Raw genomic sequence first — 24,175 nt, forward strand, 5'->3', positions numbered from 1 at the left:
GGAGGCTGACTCCAGAACCCACTCTTCACTTCTAGTCCATGCTGCCCCCCTCTCTCCATGTCCCACATCCCTGGGCAGTGGAAATGTAAACATAAAAAAGTATGTTCTCAACCCAATTTAAAGATTTGGTGGTACATTTCCCCCCAACAGATACAGGAATGGCCAAAAAGCACATGAAAAAATGCATGCCATCACTCGTCACCAGAGAAATGTAAACCAAAACCATAATGAGGTACCAGTACATACCGCACCAGAATTTTAAATTTAAAAAATTTAAAAATTGACAATATCAAACTCTCATACATTGGTGAAGGAATATAAAATGGTGCAAAAACACTTCGGAAAATGTCTGGCAATTTCTTATATAACTAGATATACACCTGTTCTATGACCCAACAATTCTGCTCCTAGATATTTACCCTATAGAAGTGAAAACATGTTCACAAAAAGACTAGTACAAGAAGGCTCATAGAAACTCTTTTAATGAGAACCACACACACACACACACACAAAGGGTATAGCACAGGTGTCCACCAGTGGAAGAACGGGCAAACAGACTGTAGTATATTCATATGATGGAAAATTATTCTGCCAGGAAGCGAGCAAATTACCAATGCATTGCTACGTGACTGAACCTCAAAAACTTCATGCTGAGTAATCTTCACTTCCCAAATATATTTTGTGTATGTTTATTTATATGAAGTTTAAGAAGAGGCAAAACTGACCTATAGTGGAAAAAAATTGGAACAGTTGTTGCTTCTAAGAGAGATGGCAGCAGAGTGCGATTGGAAAGGAATGTAAGAGAATCTTTCTGGGTCACTGGTAAAGTTCAATATCTTATTAGGGGTTTGGGTCACATACAAATAAATTTCTCAAAACTCAACAAGTGTGCTTAAGGTTTGTACATTTCATTGAATGTAAATTTTACATTCAAAGAAAGAAAATTGTGGACAGCTATTGAACTTCATGATATGCATGCTGAAGTATGTAGGAAAAAGTGTACTGCTGTCTGCCATTTACTTTGAAATGCATCAAAAAGGATGAATTGATGGATAGATAGAGCATAGACAGATGGGTAGATATGTGATAGAGCAAATGCAGTAAGACATTAATGGCAGAATCTCTATGGTGAGCATATAGGTGTTTATTGTAAAGAAGAGAGCATAAGGTACTTCAGTCTTTAGAGAGAAAGGGGGACCTGGGGATGAGCCACCCACTTCTTCAACTTACCCACAGCCATGTAGTGGGCATCAAAGCCTGTGAATCGCTCCTCATTGGAGAAATCTGACCGGAAAGTGATTGACATGAAGGAGCCAGGGGAGAACACGACTTCCTGGCCGGGGGTCTGCTCTGTGTCTGTAGTCTCCCGGCCACAGAAGGTTGCCAGCACCTGCTCTTCCGTTTCTACCTTTGGGGTCAAAGAGAGAGGGAACAAGATGAGTAGCTTCCCAAATTAGCTTCCCTGCTGGTCTCCAGGAGAAAAGAGGGAGAGCCTGCCCATGAGCAGACCAGGCAGCCTGGGAAACCGAGGAAAAGGGGATTCGGGATTCTGGGACTTGAGGAAAGACACAGTACGGGGTAAATCTATGTGGCTGTATAGTCACTACTTCATTCACTTGTGTAGGTCCATCAGAAGTAGCTTGACATCTGTCATTCTTACTGACAACAAAACAGCTTATTGGTTGAAAATAACTCAATTTTAGAATTCAGAAAGAGTTAGATAACCTACAGATAGATTCCATATGCAACAGAAACTGACCACACTTCCAAAGAAGAGAGACGAGCTCCAGGTCATTCACTGAGCATTCAGTGGGTGCCTGCCAGGGAGCAAAGCTCGGGAGCTGTGTATGGGGAGGCAGGGTTCAGACGGATGGAAACACAGACAGGGCTATTATGTGTGACAAGGGCTTCAGTGTGACAAGGGCTTCAGCAGGAGCAGAAGCATTGGGAACGCATTTGGAAGGTGATGAAAGATCCCATCAGAATGGAAACTGCAGGAGAGCGAGACTTTCTTTTCTTTGCAGATGTGTTTTCAGTGTGTGGAGTGGGACCTGGCGCATAGCAGTTACCCAACAAATGTTTGTTGTCAAGAAATAAATGCGAAGGCTGTTCTGCGAACAGTGAGCAGCCAGGGACTCTGTGGGGATTATAGGAGGAGAAGTACATTGCAGGAGAGGTTGAAATGAGATTATGACTGAGCTGCTTGTGCTCGCTCACTCGAATAAATAAATAAAAAATCTTTTAAAAAAATGACTGAGCTTGAATACCATAATAACGCTATGTGACTTCATTCTGTGAGTAAAGGAAAGACACTGAGAACTTTTGAACAGGGAAATTGTGTAATTAGAACTGTATTTAATAGGTGGTCTTCATAATTCAGCAATGACTGGAATCTCCCCTGAAACAGTTGTGTTTGTGTTAAGACTCAGAGGCAAAAATGACCTGTTTGCTGAAAGAATCCCCTACTTTGGAAAAGCCAGAGGCCTGTGTAAATTCAGGGACCCAAGCAGAGATCCTAAACTGGTTGTGTAAGCTGATTTTGTGTGAGTTTGGTTTGGGAAGCACAACACGGTAGCTGGTTGGTATATTTATTTGACCATGGCTACTTGGCCTACCTACTACTCTATCATTTATGCTAACTGGGTTCTTTTAAGGTTGTGTTTGTGTTTGCAACCTCCAGTTTGACATTTTAGCCAAGATGCTATGAGAAAATCTCTTAGCAAGAATGATTCTGCTGCCTTTCAAAGTCATTAAAGGAAAGTTCTCAAAGGCTCTGCCTATCTCTAGTGGCTTCTAATGCACTCATTGTGTTGTTCATTAGCTTAGTATGTCAGACGTATCTTGACATTTGGCACTTCTGTTTTGAAACTAATGATTTATTTATTTAAGATAAGTGGGAGTTTTAAAGAAAAACAATTTGCCCTGGCAACAAAACACAAGGACAATTAATCACTAACTTTGGGAATTAAAGTGTAAACAGAAGATGAGATCATGGCTTTGCTGTTTATTCCTCTTCTCTGCAGATACTAGGCAAACTCACACCAGTCTTATTACTGTAGAATGTACCTATCTGCACACAGGCACTTCCTCGACCACCATGGCTGGTTTGTTACTTTGGTTATCTGAGTTTTCCGGAGAGCTGAAGCTTTACCTGACGATAATTCATTATTATTATTATTATTATTTGGTGTAATGCTCTTTAAAGTGCTTTATACAAATCCCTGTTTTCTTAGGTGAAACATGCTAACCCTTTTTGGTGATCCAAGGACATTATTTTGAATGTCAACTCTCTCGAGGATACTGTGTTGTGTCATGTTACTTTCCCTGCATGGACCATCCCAGACTACCATGCCTTTGCAATTCTTATGTCTCCCTTTTGCAGTGTTTTGTGTCTTTTTTATCAGTTTGTTAGCTAAAATGTGTTGTAAAAGAGAAAGTAGTTAAGCTGCTTTTATTAGAACTTAATAAAAATAAGACTAAATAGTTTTAGAGTGAAGGCCTAGGAAAAGCATGACGTGGAGAGTGCTGTCTTGGTGACTTCTGCTTTGGAGTAACATCAGGTAGACAGACCTGGCAGTTAGAGGTCCTGAGCCTCTTCCTGACCACCGTAAACTGTTACATGGCCACCTCCTCTCTAGCTCTCGGTTATCCACCTGGTAGAACAGGGGTTTGAACTAGCTGAGCCATACGTTCTCTTCCAATCTGGCATACTAGTGTTCTAACAAGTCATCATACGCACACATTCAATAGGCTGACTAGAAGATGGTGAGCAGGAGTTTCAACACACTGATTGCTTTCTGTTGAAGAACCTGATGAACTTGAACTTCTCCATGACCTATAACCATGTAATACCAAGTCGGTGACTTAATGAATAGTGATGCCTTGAACATTAATACTTCCAGACTCAGCAGCTTCCTTTCTGTACTTTGGTATCCCCAAAGTCTCTGTAGCATGGACACTTTCCATGTAGCTACTCTCTGTAGCATGGATGCTTTCAAGTGAAACCAACCAGAGATAACTTGGATCAGGGGGAGACCTAACGAAGGTCTGTGATAATAAACTCTTTCATAACTTCCAGGATAAAGGACATTTTCATGATGGCAGATAAACAGTCATCACCTGCAGAGCCACGCTATTGCAATGAACAGGTAAGCATATTCTGGCTGGGGCCCGTGGGAAAATCTGAGACATCGCTACCTTTAGGAGCAGGGAAGAGAAGGCCTGGGAAGCCTAGGAATTCAGCCTATAGTTCAGAATAAAGTCTTGGAATATCAGAGCTGGGAAAGAGGGACCGTTAACAGTTATTTCAATTCCTCTTCTTCTAGAGGAAACTGAGGTCCGAAGAGGGCCAGTGACTTGCTCAGGAGTAGAGAGATAATAACCATGAGCATTTCCTGATACCAGTTTTGCTTTTGGAACTCTTCTAACCCTGAAGAAAGGAACCTACCAACCCAGAGAGTACATGACAAAAGACATAGGCACTTTGCCAAACAACTTTTCTAGCTCAAGGGCCTCTTCCAGCTTTATCTTGGGTGCATGGACTCTCTCCCAGAGAGGATGTGGCTCAGTGACAGCTCTAACCATAACCCAAACAGAGGGCTCACTGACCTTGGTTAATATTTGTAGCCCCTGCTGTGAATTGTAAACTTCTGCAGAAATCATTCACCTCTGAGAACAGGCAGAAGATTGAGCCCTAGCTTCTGTTTGGACTGTCCCATTTCTAGGGTCATCATATTACCATGATGGAGGGAAGTAACTTATCAAATGAAGACACAAAATTCATAATAGAGAGCCATCTGGCTGGGGATCACAGACTCTTCATTTTTTCTATTCCTTATTATGGCAACCATATCCTTTCAGGCCATGGTTACTGAGGGCGCCAACACACGGATGCATGTCCTCAATTTGTATTCTTTCAACTCAATTCAAAAAGTATTTATATACCAAATTCTGTCTGGACTATAATGTGGAGGATGCCAAAAGTTGCTTATTTGTTGCATGAGCTTAAAGAGCAAGTCTCCTGCCTCAGGGAATGTGAAATGTAGTAGGAGAGTGAGATAAATAAATGCTCAAATGGGTATATGTTAGGGAATTGTCAGGGCATAGTTATTGCAATGAAAGACAGGAAGCCCCAGGGGGGTCAAAGAAGGAAAAAAAATCACATCCAGCTGAGGGAAATCATAAAACATTTAGGAAGAAGAGAATGTTCTTTGAGCTGAGGTCTGAGAGATGAATAGGACTTAGGGAAATGGAAATAGTAGGAGGTGGGTAGGGGGTAGCAGGAAGAGCTTTCAGGCCAAGGGAATAGTGAAGTCCCAGAGGCATTCGGGGTCTCAACTGTCCCTTCCTTCTCACTACCACTTGCCACAGGAAGGGTTTTATTGAGGACAGGGAGCCGGGAAGAGAGATCTAAGGAGGAGAAGCCAGAGTTTGTTTTCTACGAATTTTCACCTTAGTATAAACAGCACAAACCCTGGCAAAACTAAGGCAGGGCGGCAGACACATTGGCCCAAGTTCTGTGGGAGGACAGCTGTGGCTGCTCTCCACGTCTGTAAAGTCATTTCATTGCAGTTGAACAAATACATGGACAGCTATCGAACAGTCCCAGGAGCCATCCATGGAGAAGGTTGTTCAGGAGGGATTGTTCTCATGTTATTTTACTTTTAAAAAAAGATTCTATTTATTTATTTGACAGAGAGGGAGAGAGGGAGCCCAAGCAGGGGGATTGGCACACAGAGGGAGAAGCAGGCGCCCCACTGAGCAGGGAGCCTGATGCGGGGCTCGATCCCAGGACCCTGGGATCATGACCTGACTTGAAGGCAGATGCTGAACCGACTGAGCCACCCAGGTGCCCCTGTTCTCATTTTATAGAGGGAAACCTTAAAGGCCAGATAATTTAAATGAATCAGGCCAGATCATTATCTACCGAGTGGTGGCTTCAGGCCCATAATTATAGCATCCCCAATTCCCTAGCCAATAGCCTGCTCCTTCAAGGCTTGAGGCAAACAAAGGCTGTCCTACAGACCCAGATACCTCAAGGCTTTGCTTGTCGGTGTCCCCAAGCTGTATCTGGGAGCTTCTCTGACATCTTCTCTGGGCCTTTGAAGAGCTTTTCAGAATTAATGTAGTCAGATATTCAGGGGGTGTGCTGGATTGCCCTGATGTCAATTCAGTTAATCTGGGAACTACATTCCCCAGAATCTCCTTTCCTGTATAGTTCCAGGATCAAGTTGGCCAAAGGAGGCACTTGTGTGAGTTTAGAACACAACAGGCCTTCCTGTCTGAAGGTGGGTTTGCGATCCGATACAGAGATGGACAGATACGGACGTACCTGATAGGTTCTAACTTGTCCTCACTCTCCTCCACTCTCTATCCTGCACTTCTTTCCAGCTACTGGCTCTGATGACCAACAACGGCCCAGACCTGCTGCCAGATGCTTGTCGGTGGACCCACAGAGGGGGGAGCTGCTCACAGCCAACAGCGTCTCACAGAACTCTCCCCACAGGCCCCCCTTCACAGGCCCACTTTGGCTCCTTAGATGGTCTTGAATTCTCACATTCCCCTGCAGATGCCAACATCTCCACCCATGCCAGGGCTTCAGGAGCGCTAATTAGTGACTGTGGTCCTCTAACGGCCCAGCCCCGCCCTTCACTGCCCCAGAGCCTCCTCCAGTCACGTGACTTCGGATACCCAAAATAGCCATTACCTCACATTGCTCCCAGAGGCTCTGCCTTCCTCGCTGAACCCTGGATGCTACAGCTCCTGGAATCAGAAGTCCTGCGCTCTAGTAACACTTAGAACCCGTGGCTTGGGTTTGGGAATTGGTAGCAAGTGGAGGCTAGAAAAGCAGTGAGCAAACTGCTACAGGAAGCTTGCAAAGGCGACCTGAGTCATGTAGCAGTGAAATGTTTGACACAACTTGCCCGTGGCAACGTAGAAGGTAGAAAAATGTACACAGTAAACTTGTGGATCCGCTAAGGAGCTCTCTAGGCAATGTTGACAGTGTCAGTATGTGTTTCCAGCTGTACTTGGCAAGGTACTTCCGGAAGAAGTAGGTCTTCAGTGTGCAAGCCTTATGACTTGCTTTGACAAAAGGCATGTGATTTGGGGAGATAGGGTGCCACTTCCAAGGGGCCCGGTAGCTCTTTCAGGCATCAGGGGGCCTCGTAGCTCTTTCCCATGCGGTATATTGCCCTCACGTGGAGGAAGTCCTGCCAGGCCTACTGGAGAAGTGAAGGTCGCATAGGACAGAGATGAATCGTTCCAATCGAGGTCTCTCGACCAACCCTCTGACAGCTACCACCAACTGCCAGACAAGTGAGTGAGGCCATCCTGGACCTTCCAGCTTCAGTCAAGCCTCCACTGGAATGGCCTCAGGCAAATCCAGCCAAAGGACCATCCTGCTGAGCCCAGTCCAAACTTCTGACCACAGGATCTGAGCAAATAAAATGGGTGTTGTTTTAGCTACTAAGTTATAGAGTGGTTTGTTAAACAGGAATAGATACGCTATGGGGTGTAGGAATCAATTTGTGACAAAGGGAAAGGCTGACATTTCGAACTTGCACTTGGAGAATTTCAATCTCATGGGTTCTCGAGGCCTAGAAACTTACTTAGTCTAACTTCTTAATCTTTCTACCGCACCCTTATCAAAAAATCATGCCACCTTTTCACAATCATTTGCGAAGATGAGACACTCACTAACTTCTGAGATAGATCAGGCCATTTGCATTATCCTCAACTTAGAAAATTCTCTCTTGGACCCCTCTCTGGGAATATAACTTAGGGGAAGATATTCCAAATTGTGAACAAAGATGTGTATAGCAGTCATGTATAATGATAGAAAACCAGAAACAATGTAAATATCCAATTCTAGGGAGAACAGTTAAATTAGCCTTAACTTTGTAAATATTAGGCAGCCATTCCTTATCACATTAATGGAGAATTTACAATGATCTGGAAACTTTCTTAGTACGTTATATTAAGCAAGAAAGGAAAAAAGGCCATATTCATGGTGAAATTACAACTATGTTCAATGTGTGCATTAAAAATAAAAAAGAGAAGGAATTAGAGCAAACTGTTAACAATGGCTAGTTGAACTACAGGTAATTTTTCTTTTTTCTCTGTTTTTATATTTTAAAAGTATTTTTAAAAGAAACCTGGGCCCACAACTACTTCCCTCTAGCTTCTGTCAATGGCATAAACTCAGTTAGTTTAGGTCAACAAACAGGGTACACACAGGAGGGGCAACTAACCCAGCCTGGAAGTTCAAAGTCGGTTTGCAGACCCTCTGTCTCTCATAACCACCTGAGTCTCTGGTATGGGGACTCCTCATCACTCTGTCACCTCCTAGCCTTTTCTTCTAGTCCTTGGGTCCTACCAGAGCTGAAAAAGACACGAAGATATTTGCTTTAATTCCACACAAATAATATGGTGAAAAATGAAATTTGGATAAAACAGTCAAGACATTCAGAATATCTAAAATTCACATATGGCAGGGGCACCTGGGTGGCTTAGTTGTTAAGTGTCTGCCTTTGGCTCAGGTCATGATCCCAGGGTCTTGGGATCGAGCCTCGCATCGGGCTCCCTGCTCCGCTGGGAAGCCGGCCTCTTCCTCTCCCACTCCCCCTGCTTGCGTTCCCTCTCTCGCTGTCTCTCTCTGTGTCAAATAAATAAAATCTTTAAGAAAAAAATTCACGTATGGCAGGGCATGGCAAGGAGGGTCTCCTGTCGGGAAATGGTCTTTGCGATTGTGAGGTCCAAGGAGGAGTCAGTGGATGGAGGTGTAAACGGATGGATGAGGGGAGACAGAAGAGTCCCTTAGTGTGGAGTTCATGAAGACTATGGAAAGAAGAGGAGGGAGAAAGAGAGAGAGAGATTACGTGTGTGTGTGAGAGAGAGATAGAGAGAGATTGGTGGGAGGGAGTGGGCATTTAAGACTGTGCTAAGAACATCTCTGCTCTGTTTTGGTTTCTCAAGAGGGTGAGATGAATCGTGAATTGCTTTGAATTTTTAACGTTTTCTGTTTTTTAATGTAACCCCTTACAGAGACTGGCTCATGAGGGACCTCATCTTTATATGAGTCACAAGTGAGTCTTCACCAATTGTCAGATGCTGGGAAAATCACTTACGCTCTCGGTGTTGTAGGATGAATTGTGTCCTCCCTCCCTGAAGGATATAGTCAAGCCTTAATCCTTGTGTTTGACTCCACCTTCTCTGGAAAGGGGTCCTTGCAGCTGTAATCTAGGTAAGATGACGTCATGCTGGTTTAGGGGGGACTCTAACCCAGTGACTGGTGTCCTTACAAGTGGGACATTTGTTCACAGAGACACACATAGAGCAAAGTGTGAAGGCAGAGGCAGAGATTGAAGACTTGCTGTCACACACCGGGGAATCCTAAGGATTGCGAACAACCGCCGGAAAGCTAGAAGGGGCAAGGACGGATTCGTCCCTCGAGCCTTCCGAGCCTTCAGAGCACAGCCCTGCTGACGCTTTGATATGAAACTTGGGCCTCCAGAACTGTGAGAGAAGACATTCCTGTTGTAAGCCATCTCGTCTGTGGTACTGTGAGATGGCAGCCCTAGGACACAGATACTCTCTGGATGTAGGTTTTCTCGTCTGCGACACAGTGACAACCATAGTGTTAATATCACAGAACCGTTGTGAACACGACACAAACTAATACATATAAAACACTTAGAAGGGCCCCTGGCTTTTCTAGTCAGCACTCGGTACCTCAGCGAGAAGAGCAAGACTGCCAAGATCCCGTCATCCGAAATGACCCGCTTCTGTACTCCCGGCAAGGCGGGCGTGGGTCATTTCCCAGTGTGAAGAACAATGAGACTGGAACTGTCCCTGGATCCCCTCTGGTTTCTGGGTTCCACTCCTTCATTCCCAGTCTCACTGAAGCCATCAGCACAGACTTCCTTTCCTGTGAGGACCCCAGAGCCCAGGCGGGTGGCGCAGGAGGGGAACCGTGAGGGCCCTCACAGTCTGGCCACTTCATCTGGCAGGTGGCATCTGTCTTAGGTTCCTCTGGCCCTCTGAGGAGCCTCCTGGCAATCCCGGGACGTGGGTGACAGGCAGAGGGTATCATACTGATTTCACAGAGGAGTGGGAAGGAGCTCTCAAAATTTCTATCCCACAGGAGAATGTAAGTCCAGGAATCTCCTCACTTCCCTGCGTTTCAAAGGATTGCTCTAGATGTGTGAAATTAGGCCAGCGATTCACTCACAGCCCTGGGCTCAGGACTTCTAATGCACAGGAGAGGGCTCTGTGCTCCCCAGGGTTACCCCCTCGGTAAGTCCGTCACCTCCAGGGACTGGGCCAGAGCTCCACAGCCCAATCTTGCTACTTTACCCACTTGCCCAGATTTCAGTTAAAGATCATGAGAAAGAGCAAATTAAAGTTACTGGATTCCAGACAAGAGCCTGGGACTAGGGGAAAAAGGAGATGTGTGTGTGTGCATGTGCGTGTTGTGTACTGCATTCTGGAAGCTCTTGAAGGCCATGAAGATAAAAACAGCACAGGTGGTGGGGCTAAGACTCAAGATGACCTCATTTGAAAGGGGGTGGAGGTTGATGCTTCGATTTTGGCCAAGACATTGGGCGTAAAGCTAATAATAATAGTAATACTAGTAGTAGTCATCTCCCTCCTCTGCGTGGAACTTTCCAGCAGACAGGTACGTTCACCTTCTTTACTATATTTGCTCCTGATGGCAGTCTTACAAAGAATGCATTTCAGGCAGACATTGTGAAGCTGGGCCCAGAGAGGTGACATGAGTCCCCAAGGGAACACAGCCCAGGAGTGGCAGCCCTGAGGCAAAATCCTGATGGCCTGACTTCCAGTCCTGGTCCAGTAACTGGAATCAGAGAACCATAGAAGGTCAGAGATAGAAAGGATATGAAAGGCTATCAAGTTGATCTCTTTCCTTTCTTAGATGGGCAAAATGAGACTCAGAGAAATGAGGTAATTGGCTCAAAGTCACATGGCACAGTCAATGGCAGAACCAGGCTCAGGGCCCAGGTATTACGATCGTCCCAGTACAGTGTTCTTACTTACGCACTAATCAGAGCAAAAAGCTCCTCAACAGAGCTGGGGTGAACCCCTAAGAAGGTATTGTGTCCATGCAAATGCTAGACACCATTAACAGTATGGGGCCTGAGCCATGGCTGGCAGGTCCTTGGAGCCCAGGACTCCCACTGCTCCCGGGAAGGAGTGCCCTTTTGCAAGGAGGGCTCTGGACAGAAAAGGGGATGGTCTCCAGGCAGCAGGAGCATGGGGAGAGAAAGAGGGCTGACAGGGAGGGGTCTTCGAGAGCCTGGGAAGCGGGCATCCCGCAGGTGGGAAACTGGCAGTGCCCACCGTCCCAGCGGGAGCAGGGCTGAGAGGGGGTAGGCGGGGGAGTCTGGGAACAGTGGCTGGGCAGGAGGGCCAGGAAGGATTCACTCTCTCTGGCTTGTGAAAGACTCCCCACCCCGTGCCTTCTGGGACTTCAGGGCCAAGCTCATTCACATGCAAATCCCCTCCGGGACTGGGAGGCTGGGCCTCAAACTGTTCAGGGCTGGAAAACAGTCCAAGGACAAGAAAACACAGCAGCGCTGTGTTCTTCTGCAGAGAAGGCAGCCGGGCTCAAGGTATGTCACAGTCGGGACGGGGGTCAAAGCAGTGATTGAGTAAGAGCCCAGTGCAGTGAGGGGACCTGCTGTGGGCCAGTGTCTCCAGGCAGAGTTCCCAGGAATGTGTGAGCTGGAGTGTTCCCCTGCCACTGCCAAGGCGCCTGTCTGGCCCCAGCCCAAATGAACATCCTTAGATCTTCACGTGGAAACCCTCACAAAGCACTGGAATAAGGATCAGATGGCTGGGGTTCCGGCTCCGGCTCTGCCCTCCTAGGTCCTGGGTCGCTTGCACCGCCCCAGGCAGGAGTCTGCCAGAGCTGGCCCGGACCCATTTATAAGAGCAAACTGTCAAATTTTCAGGGATTTTGCGACCCTGTTGTTAAACACAGCCATCATTTGCAATTAGGTTTCATAAAGTTGCAATTAATTAACTTATATTAAAGACAAATTATAAATTATATTAAAGACAAATTATACGAAAACTCATCCCCTCCTATTTTTAGCATTTGACTATTACCGCTGCTTTCGAGGTCATTAACGTCTAGCGTATCTCCATGGTGAGTGGTGTGCTACCGTGCTTCTGGTCCCAGAGCCTCTCGTTAATCATTGACAAGCACCCCACCGTCTTCAGGCCTCAGTGTTCACAAACATTGCAGGTGGGGACTGTATATAATACTGTCCTCTCAGAGTTAAGAGGTCATGAAACACTAGCATGGAAAGAGCTTGTGAAGTCTGTCCTTCACTGCCTGTCAGCCCTGAGCTGGGGTCTTATCTCCCAGCCCCCCGGTGATCTGTCCCTCCTTCCTTGCTCCCTACCTGCACCTCTCTGTCTCCACTTCTCATCCCTGTCCCTCCTGCTCCAGTCACACTGCTGTCCTTACTGCTCTTCAGACACACCAGCCACTTGCCCACCTCAGGGTCTTTGCCATGGCTGTTCCCTCTGGTTGGAAGGGTTTTCCCCAGAAAGCCACCTGGCTAACTTCCTCAACTTTTTCAAGTCTCTGCTCAAGTGTCACCCTGTCAATGAGGACTATCCTGACCAGCATATTTAAATCACAGCCCTCACGCAGTCCCTCTCTATCCTGCTCTATTGCATTTCTTTGCCTACCGCCTCACTACTCACAGTATATGTTATCTGTGGATTATGTTTAGTGTTTATTATGTTTCCCCCAGTGCAATATAAGCATCCTGCTGGGGGCGCCTGGGTGGCTCAGTTGTTAAGTGTCTGCCTTTGGCTCAGGGCGTGATCCCGGCGTTCTGGGATCGAGCCCCACATCGGGCTCCTCCTCTAGGAGCCTGCTTCTTCCTCTCCCACTCCCCCTGCTTGTGTTCCCTCTCTCACTGGCTGTCTCTCTCCCTCAAATGAATAAATAAAATCTTAAAAAAAAAAAAAAGCATCCTGCTGGCAGGGATTTCTGCACGTTTTATTTACTGCTATACCCTAAGCTCTAGTAAATAGTAGGCATTCAATAAATATTTGCTGAATGAGTGAATAAACGAATACCTCCCATTCTCTACCTTTTCCCTTTACGAGCACACCAAAGGAAATTCAAGCTCTGCTTTTTACCGACGTCTATCAGAGAGTGGCCTGAGTCCACGCAAGCATGCAGGTTTGCACACCAGGTGCATGGGCACAGCAGAGCACTCCCACTTCACACTCATCTGAGCTCACCCGGGTGCTCTGCCCCAGCACTGGGACCTTCCTTCTGTTCTCCAACACCCAGAGCCCGTGCTGTTTGCACTTCCTGCCTAAAATGAGCTTTGGTCACACTTTTCTGAAGCTCATTTCCACTTTCTGATCTCTGCGTGGCTGGAATCGGAACCCGCTATCTCAGGAGTGGAAGAATCCCCCTTAGGGACTACAGCTGAAATTCATGAGAAACATCTCTCCTTTTCTCGTTTCCTTCAGGGGCCAAGGCCGCCTGTCTCCTCCCAGAGAATTAGCAGAGCTGCTGCAGTCCTTGGGGTCAGCCACAGCCTGAAGGTCGAGGGCATGTTCTGAGTAAACACAGAGCACTGCACAGAAGTTAGGAGCCTGGGGGTCAGGGGAGGCAGTCTTGGAGCAGGGCCCCGGGAGGGACTTATCTCTCAATAACACAGCAGGATGCAGACTGACCCAATGAGGCCTGGGCAGGGAGCACTGGACTGGGAGTCGTAGGCCGTCAGAACTGGAAAGGCTTGGAGAGGCCGGCAAGTCCACTTTCCTCCCTGGGCAGATGGAGAAACTGAGGCCCAGAGCAGGGAGCTCACTTGTACAGCATCTCAGCAGCTGACTTCTAGACCAGAGCGCCTTCCTTATGCTCTCTGCCAGGAGACAGAGGCCTTTTCCTGCTCTGCCCCGAGACTGTGCTGGCTGCTCTGAGCTTCCCGGGCGGATGGTCTCGCAGAACAAGCTGGAGTGCACCGTGAGGGCTTGTGTGCCACCAACAGATAAATCAAGCACTCTCATCCCTCACAGCTCACATCCCTCACAGATATATTTTTGTAAATATATCTCCTGTCAAAGTGAGGACAAAACAGAACGTTCTTTAACAAAATCTAGACAACACAAGGACCCTCAAGGACCTGTTTTACACATTTTACTAAATTACCCTGACAGGGAGTGTTGCCTTAGGAATAATACATAGCCAGGAAGCATACCGAGGTCTCCTCCAGAACAAACCTGTTCTAACAGAGAGGGACTAAGTGGAGAGATAAAATTATGACTTGGGGGTAAGCAGAGCAGGGGCTGAGAACTGGCTTTCTGTAGACCCTAGACAAATCCATTCAGTTTTTTTGTGCTGTTTCTTTTTTCTTTTTTCTTCTTCTTTTTTTAATAGGTTCCATGCCCCATGTGGGACTTGAACTCAAAACCCTGAGATCAAGACCTGAACTGAGATCAAAAGTTGGATGCTTAACTGACTGAGCCACCCAGGCACCCCCGTGCTGTTTCTTTTGTTGTAAATTATCTGTAACCATCCCTGCTCTTCCTATTCCTCAAGAATCAAATATGGCAGTAAATTAGAAACTGCCATGAATGTGTGTTACTACAAGGTAAACACACAGGAGAAATAACCTCTTGCATCTGATCGGTCCTTTCAAAGTGCTTTTCCATAAATTGCCTGAAAATACTGAGCGACATGAGCAAGGTCATAGATAGCCAGTTAGTGGTACAGTCAGAGCAGATGAGAAAAATGATGTTCACTGAGCACGTGCTGGCAGCAGCCGGCACTTTATAACTCACACCGCCGCCATCGCTACCGCTCGAACAGTACTGTTGAGTGAATTACGTACGTGCCGGACACAGGTCATGAAAACATTTGCCTCTTTGGGCAATAAGCCCACAAGATAGGTATTATTATTATTATTATCATCCCCATTTTACAGTAAGAGGTGGAGGCAGGACCCACCCTAGGTCTGACTGGCTCTAAAGCCTGATTCTGGAACCGAAACATTAGGCATGCTTGCCTCTTGCAGCCAGCATTTCATTCAAATCCTCCCACAGGGGCGCCTGGGTGGCTCAGTTGGTGAAGCGTCTGCCTTCAGCTCAGGTCACGATCCTGGGGTCCTGGGATCGAGCCCCACATTGGGCTCCTTACTCAGCGGGGATCCTGCTTCTCCCTCTCCCTCTCCCTCTGCTGCTCCCCCTGCTTGTGCTCTTTGTCTCTCTCTGTCAAATAAATAAATAAAATCTTAAAAAAAAAAATCCTCCCACAACCTGTGAGGAGGGTACCATGTCATTATGAACTTCTTCTTCTTTTTCCTTTTTGTACTAATGATACAACTGATGCTGAGGGAGATCGAGAACCAAAGGAATTGCATCCTGAACTCCTATTTATGCTTCAAGACTTATCTCTGAACACCCAGAAATGACTACTCCCTATCTTGTAGACTGCCTCACACCCTCTGTGTTACTTTGTACGGCTTTAATTTCTTAATTAGACATTTGTCTCGTGAGACACTATGAAATCGCAAATTCCTTGAGGGCTGGTACTGTCTCGCTCATGTTCGTGGGCCCTGTCTTTGCTGCAGTGTCCAGCTTCCAGTAGGTTCTCACGGGGATTCTTGGACTTCATTCCACAGACAGCAGGGAGCCCTTGAAGGATGTGAGAGTGTCATAATCAAAGAAATGTTTCAAGAAGATCTCTCTGGACATGTGCCTCTAGAGGGCGGACTGGATGGGGACGGACTGACTGCTGGTAGACGTTTAGGAGATAATTGCAATAGACTAGGTGAGAGGGATAAGAATTGGAACGAAGGTGCCAACAGGGGGCAGCACGGAGGAAATGCTGAGTAGGTCAAGGATAGCGGCTGCCAGGAGAAGGGGTGTGACACTGCAGGAGCAGCTCTGTGCACTCAGTGAGAAAGAGAGAGAGAATCAAAGCCAAATGCATGTTCTTATTGTTTCTTTTTCCAGTGAACAGACGTTGTGAAATGACCTCGAAGATAGGGTGTGTGTGACTATGGGATTCCTTAGTACTTTCTGCTTCCTCAGTACGTCTTTCCGTGACTGTGGCTTTGGGACCCCTTTCTAGGCACGAGTCACCACTTCATCTGATGCCCAACCAAAGGAACTAATTTGCTATATTCCTAGGGAAAAAGGCCCTTCTGGACATACTAAAAGACAGTGCTCTATTATATTGAAGAGACTGAGTAAGTTTGACGACAGGCAACGTTTGCCTCACGTTACATTTATTTGTATTTACATTATGTTAAAAACCTAAGCACCCCCAAGATGGGACTTCCCTGTCATTTATTTTTTTTTTTTAAAAGAAGAAAAAACTGAGAGTCTTGAGATGTAAATTCTGGTCCCAGTGTGGCCCTGACCCATGAACTGTCCTTCCCTAGGCTTCAATCATGCTGGTCGTAGAGTTGAGCTGTGATTTCTGAGGTCTTAGATGCACAGATATCAGGGCTAGGGCATCTTGGGAGACCGTGGGCTTCAACTTCCTGTATTTGTGAGAGGAGGAAGTGGAGTCCCCTCCAGAAATATTCTCCCACCCAAGGTTCATTAGTGGAGAATGACCCCAAGACACCATCCCTTCCGACTCCCCAGCCAGCGTCCGTGCTCTGTCCCTCGGCCGCAGCGTTCACCAGGGCCTCATCTGTGTGCTCCAGGAACCCACACATTGCAGCCACATTCCAAAGCAGCAGATACTGTCGTGGAGATGTGCACACGCCTTGAAGACCCAAGACTGCGGTAAATCAGGCCGGAGAGGAATTTTCATAAAATGAGAGCATCCGGACTACAGCCTTGGGATCCTGCTCTTCCTCAAGCTATTGAACTACAGAGTCAGCCCTTCCATTGCTGTCACCCCGATGGGCCAGGGTGGGAAGGGCCAGAAAGGGTCCCTGTGAGCTGGAGGACGCTTTAAATCTACTCCTCGGCCTGCCAGGGGAATTCAGTCACAGAGTGAAAAATACCTCAAAATAGGGGCTCCTAGCCCATCAAATGGAAATCAGTGATATTTAAAGTTGCTTGGGAAAGGACAGTGGTGGCCTGGTGTGTTTGCAAGTTTTCTTTGAATGACACGTCACTAAGGCATCCCCAGCAGACAGTAGGCTCTTATTGGAATGCTTGTGGGCCACGGAACTCGGAGAAGTGGATGTTGTAACATATTATTACCCGTTTCTGGCATTATCCTAACTAGGATAATGAGGGTTTGGTGGGGTCATCTGGGCAGTTCTGGCAGGAGGATTAGGATTAGAGTCCAGGAATTTAAGGGACTTAAGGGATCATCTCATGTCACCCCCTCATGGAGCAGATGAGAAAATGGAATTTTGGAGAAGGTTGTTGACTTATCCGGGAATGACATGGCGTGCGCCTGCTTTGTTCCTGCTCTCGATCACAGCCAGGAAAGGCACATAGTCTGGGGACAGAGAGAGGGGGCAATTAGAAAAAGTGAATGGCTTTCAACAGTATGCGGAAGGCTTCTGGGTTCGGGAGTTCAGAGGTCAGAGGACTAGTCTCGTGCCTGAATTCTGAGCTCCAGGCTCCTCCTCTGTCCAGCGGGGACTAAAGCAATACTCAAGCTGTAAATGCTCTAAGGTAGGACCTTCAGGGTGCTGAGGGGGATGAGTGAGGGCGCTGAATGAGTTTCAGAGCCACCTTTGACCTGCTAGCCGCTCTTGTTTTCTCTATTGGTCTACCAGAGGATTTGTTTGAAGAAAACTGGGAGAAAATGCCTGAAAAACAATACTAACCACAGCTATGTGGGATTACATGAGTCTCCGGAGAGTCGTTAAAAACTTGACATTCTGTGAGTTCGTGACTCCGGGGAAGGAACCTCACCAGGAGCTTGTGGACAGGAGCCTGTCTCAACATGAGACCCCTGGTCAGCCAACCAAGGGGCAGCGGCCCTAGGAGGGAGGCCTGCTCAGGCCCCATGGCTGCTGGAACCACTTCAGGGAGGCTGATGCCTATGCTGGGATGGCATTCTGGAAGGGAGTCAGCAGAAGCAGAGAGATACATCTTGCCTTCCCTGCCCAATACGTTAATCCCTTTGCCCAAAGGAATTGGGAAAAGGTGTCTGAAGCAGAGTTGCAAGGACTGTAGGGCCCTTCAGGTAGCAGCCTTCTTCTTTGCTGTGCCCAGGGGTCACAATCTTATTTGGAGTGGAGAGAATGTTCTAAGATTTTCTTCATTCAGGAGTTAGTGGTAGATCAGGGACTAGCTCAGGCATTTCCTGAATCCCAGGCAAGAATCCAGGACCATGCTACCCTTCCAGGGGACCTACTTCCATCTGCCTGGGCTTTCATGAAGGTGTCTCACTGTTCCTGATAGAAACCGTCAGTTTCTAAAATATTCTCCAGCCAGAAAGGCCAAGTTTTGGGTGGAGTGTTTGCAGGGTCCTTAATTCAGTATCAGAAGAGGTCTTCATATTCTATCGTTGCCCTTGAAAAGTACCTTGGTTTTTTTTTTTCCATTACAAAATGCAGCTGATGTCAGCTCCTTAATCTGCCTTGCCAGAGGTTCAGTTTATTAGGGACAAAGGAATGAGTTAAATCCTCTGTTGTGTGTTTATTATCTCTAGAAGGGAGTCCTAACAAGGTCAAGCTTTGCAGCTGTCTGAACAGGAGGAAAACTTGTGAGAAATGATTGCTTAGTGTACATGAATTGAGAGTTAATTCCTCAGGTGGAGGAAGGGAGGTGGATAGTGAAAGTAAGTTATTGTTACAGCTAAAGAAAAAAAATTCTATAATGTCCATAGTCTAAAGCCTACTAATAAAAGTAAGTGTTTTCACTGAAAAAAATTCTAGGTAGTCGACATGTTTGAAAATAGAGAAGAAAGCAGTTAACAAGTTCACCTCTAGCCCTGTTTAAATCTTGGAACTTTCTGTTGTATTAAGCCAATGTTTGGTCGTTTTCCTTCTGGTTAAGTCCAATTTCTAATCCAAATATTTGAGAATGCCACAGTTTTATGACCAGCATTAGTTGGGGGAATAGGCTGAAGGAGTCCGCTAACCTAATGGCCCCTTCCCATAATGCATCTTCTCCTGGAGTCTGGCTCTGGCAGAGGCTAGATTATATCCTGGAAGACATAACTAACATGTTTGTCAGAAATTTCACTTTATGATGATGAACACATACAGTCTTGTGAATATTCCTTGCTGGATCCTTGTGACTCAGAGAAGTTGGCTCCATTTTTAATGAATTCATGGAAACTATATGTCAGTCAAGATGGCCAACCCACATCATCTCCTAGAGCAGCCAGCCCCCTCTCTTCTCGTTCTTTATCCGTCAGTCTTTTGTTGTCTTTACTCTTTTCCATTTTATGCAGTGGCTACTTTTCTAGGCTCATCTCTCTTTGTAAGGGACAAGATCTTTTGTATCTTTAAGTTCTCACAGTCCCAGCACAGGACATTCACAGAGGGGCAGCACCCCACTGATGGGTGGTTTTCAAATTAGGAGATTCTATCCCTCTGGGGATATGGGCAACTTCTAGAGATATTTTTGGTTGTCACAACTGGAGGGAGATTGATATTGGGATCTAGTGAGTAGAAGCCAGGGATGCTGCTAAAAATCCTATAATTCTCAAAACAGCTTTCCTCAGCAAAGAACTATCTGGCTCAAAATATCAATAGTGCCGAAGCTAAGAAACTCTGTCATAGAGCAACAATTTGGGAAAGGTTTGGTCACAGAAACTTTGTTGTAAATGAGATATTTGATGCAGACCCAACATATAAAATAAGCAATACCCAACATTTAAAATGACTATGGGTTCATAGTCCCACTTACCAGCCCCCCTCTCCCCAACAGTAGTCTTATAAGCCCCTGCAGTATCCTGAGGCTCAGTGGAGAGCAACTTGAGAGCACTTTGGTGTAGCCAAAAGAGCATGGGATTGTAAGTCAGAAGACATGGGTTTGGAAATTGACCCACCACTTACTAGCTGTAGCTTCACCTTCTTGGGTTTGTTCCTTTGCCTGTGAAGCAGGGCAGTAGTAGTACCTGTCTTACAGGATTGTTTTAAAGATTGAATGAGATTACAAGTATGAAAGTATATTGTAAACTCACTACTTGGCTGTTGATCAAACATTCTGGTTAATACAAGGTTAACTCTTGTTGAATTACTGGCTGCGGAGAACAGAGACCACATTAATACCAAAAATATACAAAGTCTACTCTAAAGTGGTTTGATGAGAACTTTTCCAGAAAGCCAGAGAGAGCTCAGAAAGTAGGTTCTTAGGCCTCCACATCTTTTTGAGCCAGATACAGCCTTAGTAAACTTGATCTCTCAGAAGTACTCCAGCCTTTCTCAGCCCCACTTTCAAAGATCCCATCAATGCCATTGTTTGTGGGTTCTCTCTAAATTCCAGGGAATATTGCTTTGATGTTGTAATCATTTCCTGCTCCTCTTTCACATGATTTTTACATCCACCTCTGATGGTGACCCCCAACCTTGCCCACACCCTTTGCAGAGAAAATCCAAACTCCTTAGCATCACATTCAAGACCCTTCAGAATCTCACCCTGATCCAACCTTCTGATTTCACCTCCTACTGCCTACTAATGCATACTCAACCCTTTCCCACACTTGATCATTACTTAGGGCAGTGGACAATGCTTTCTAATGCCTCAGCTTTGGACATAATTATGGCTGTGCTTCAGTCTAGTTATGCTTACTCCGGGGTCTCTGCCCTTTTCTTCCTGCTTGTAAAGGTGACCTTGGAGCAGAGGTTAGTGGAAGCATTAAAGACTTTGAGTGCAGAAAGAAAAAGGGGAGGTTACGTTTGGCTGTTATACTTTTCCAGCCTCAGTTTCTCTTGGGGTCCTTTCTAGGGCTACCACTCAGCCAGCCCCTAACATACCACCCCCAACCTTCATTCATCATGTTGTAACTTTGTGTGTCTTCCTCACTGGACTGCTACCCTGGGTGGGGGAAGTGGCAAGCACAGTATCTAATTCATCTAGTCTTCTCTAACTCCCAGCAGATTCTCCAGTAGAGAACCTGGCTCAGTTAGGGAACACCAGGGGTCTCACCTTCACATAGTCATATTCACAAAGGTAGGAGGATTCCAAGTTGAAGTGCATGAAGTAAAGCTTGATCCGAAATCCCTCTGGGACAGTGATATTCCAAGTCACCTCTGAATCACTTGGATAGGAGTCTGGGTAGCCAGGTGACTGAATCTGGCCAAACATATTGTTAAGCTCCACGGTATGGGCCGAAGCTTTCAACAAGGAGAGGCACAGAGCATGACAGAGAAGGAGCCACCTGAAAGACATGAATGGATCTACTTACATTCATGGACACAGTTCCTCACCCCTTAACTAAGCAGCTAGGAGACCAAGCTATCAGCATATCTCTGCCACTTATCTTCTGTACTTACTTTTCCCTACCTGGGATCTTGCTTACACAGTCTATTCTACAGGGAGATGGTGACTCCATGATTTCCGTGGTTTCTTCTAGCTGTGCTCTTCTGAAGATTTAGTAAGTATTCAACTGTCCTAGACAGTTCCCAGTTTGGGACTCTGAAACATTATTTTACTGTTGAGAATGTAAATTTCATAATTAGGTAAAAGTTGATGTCCTTTCTTCAACTCAGCTTCATTTAAGAATCAAAAACTCTTGGTTCAGTTTTGTAAAAAGTAAGTAATAGTGACATGGTAATGCTGGGATGAGACTTACACTCAATGATGGGATCTTGCATTACCTTAAACAGATTTAACAAAATCAGTCAAGGTATGCAAAGTTTTGAATCAAGAAAGAATAAGCAAAACAAGTTTTTTCCCCCCGTCTTGGTAAGTATTCTTTTAAAAGGATCAGAAACCTACAATTTATTTCCAGCTGTAGGCATCAGAGATAATGGATTGTTAAAAGAATTGCATAAGGAAGGGGCAAGGAAAACTCAATAAAACTTAACGGAACACACCCAAAGTGGTGCAATAATGAGTCAGAATGTCCAAGGCTAGTCAGAACCCTAAGGGTCAATATGCACCACATTGGGCATCTAATAGATAGCTCCTCCTGCAAGACCCAACGACCTTGAACTCAAAAACCGCAAACCTGGCTCATCAACATCTTCCCTAAATCCTATTTATTCTGCTTCTTATGTTTTGGAAATCCATCTGCTTCTCTCCAGTCTATTAATTTAAACATTCTTATCTGGCCTATTGCTATTGCATCCTAAGTAATCTCCCTGTCCTCCACTTTATACCACTCAGCACTTTTCTGCCAAAGTTGATTTTCTAAAACACGCATGTGACCATGCTGCTTCACTGTGCCTGCAGGATAAAGCATCTGCTCCCAGGATGGCAGATGAGCCCTTTTTGATCTAGTGCTGATCTGCCTGTGCAGCCTCATCTCAGTGCCAGCTATGCCCTGGCATATCATTCGGAAAGTATGCTATGATCCATGCCTTGGTCCCCTTGCACATACCCTACCCATTCTTCATCTGGCTGCCTTATTTATCCTCCACCACCCAGCTCAAAGCTTGCTAGGCTATGGAGTACCCTTTAACCTCCAGATTCCACAGCTCCCTGTATGTGCTTCCATTCTGCTTGTCTCACATTGCATTGCTTTAGACATAGCCCCTGAAGTTAGATGTATTTGGGTACAAATCCCCATTCTTCCACTTCCTGGCTGTGAAATCTTGGATAACAGTCTCTCTGAGGCCCAGTTTCCTCATATGTCAAATGGGAATTATAATTTCTAATTATAAGACTCACATGAGCATTAGAAATGATGTATATAAAGGACCTAGTATACAGCCTGGTATATAATAGATGATGAATGAATAAAATGAATAGATGAATGAATGAATGAATGAATGAATGAATAAAAGAAAGTGGTGCCACAGCCTTATATAGCCTAAGTCCATGTGGGGAAATTACACCAGCATCCTCATATTACAGTTGCTCCCCTTTATGCACTGTTTCCTTTTCTGTGGTTTCAGTTACCCATGGTCAGCTCCCATCCAGAAGCAAGACGATCCTCCTTCTGACATATTGTCCAAAGGTCAGTAAAAGCCTAATGCCACATCACAGTGCTTATGTCACTCCCCTCACTTCATCTCATCACATAGGCATTTTATCTTCTTAGAATCATCAGAAGAAGGGTGAGTGCAGTACAATTAAGATATTTTGAAAGATAAAATCAATGCACAGAAATCGGTTGCATTCCCATACACTAACAATGAGACAGAAGAAAGAAAAATTAAGGAGTGGATCCCATTTACAATTGCACTGAAAACCATAAGACACCTAGGAATAAACCTAACCAAAGAGGCAAAGGATCTGTACTCAGAAAACTATAGAACACTCTTGAAAGAAATTGAGGAAGACACAAAGAAATGGAAAAATGTTCCATGCTCACGGACTGGAAGAACAAATATTGTTAAAATGTCTATGCTACCTAGAGCAATCTACACAGTTAATGCAATCCCTACCAAAATACTGTCAACTTTTTTCACAGAACTAGAACAAATATTACTAAAATTTGTACAGAAGCAGAAAAGACCCCGAATAGCCAAAGGAATGTTGAAAAAGAAAACCAAAACTGGTGGCATCACATGTCCAGAATTCAAGCTCTATTACAAAGCTGTAATCATCAAGACAGTATGGCACTGGCACAAAAACAGACACATAGATCAGTGGAACAGAATAAAAAATGCAGAAATAGACTCTCAACTCTGTGGTCAAATAATCTTTGACAAAGCAGGAAAGAACATCCCGTGGAAAAGATAGTCTCTTCCACAAATGATGTTGGGAAAATTGGACAGCCACATGCAGAAGAATGAAACTGGACCGTTTCCTTACACCACACACAAAAATAGACTCAAAAGGGATGAAAGATCTAAACATGAGACAGGAATCCATCAAAATCCTAGTGGAGAACACAGGCAGCAACCTCTTTGACCTCAGCCACAGCAACTTCTTGCTAGACACGTCTCCAAAGGCAAGGGAAACAAAGGCAAAAATGAACTATTGGGACTTCTTCAAGATAAAAAGCTTTTGCACAGCAAAGGAAACAGTCAATAAAATCAAAAGACAACCAAGAGATTGGGAGAAGATATTTGCAAATGACATGTCAGATAAAGGGCTAATATCCAAAATCTATAAAGAACTTCTCAAACTCAACACC

The 24,175-nt window shown here is 45.5% G+C and overlaps 1 protein-coding gene across 12 annotated transcripts in view; it reads right to left on the reverse strand.

Moving 5' to 3' along the window:
- The window catches only part of MASP1 (MBL associated serine protease 1), a 64,637-nt gene that overhangs the window by 34,478 nt on the left and 5,984 nt on the right, over positions 1-24,175 (reverse strand). For 6 of the 12 annotated variants that reach the window (XM_048214956.2, XM_048214957.2, XM_044383448.3 and 3 more), the window contains exons 2-3: positions 21,076-21,307; positions 1,231-1,408 (exon numbers count right to left, since the gene is read on the reverse strand). In XM_048214956.2, the coding sequence (XP_048070913.1) occupies positions 1,231-1,408; positions 21,076-21,307 (410 nt within the window). Of the gene's footprint in view, positions 1-1,230; positions 1,409-21,075; positions 21,319-24,175 lie in introns of those variants that run through there. The other 6 variants (XM_048214958.2, XM_048214955.2, XM_048214954.2 and 3 more) reach the window with 2 other exon arrangements.

Source organism: Ursus arctos, unplaced genomic scaffold, assembly GCF_023065955.2.
Source record: "Ursus arctos isolate Adak ecotype North America unplaced genomic scaffold, UrsArc2.0 scaffold_4, whole genome shotgun sequence".
Classification (NCBI taxonomy): Eukaryota; Metazoa; Chordata; class Mammalia; order Carnivora; family Ursidae; genus Ursus; species Ursus arctos.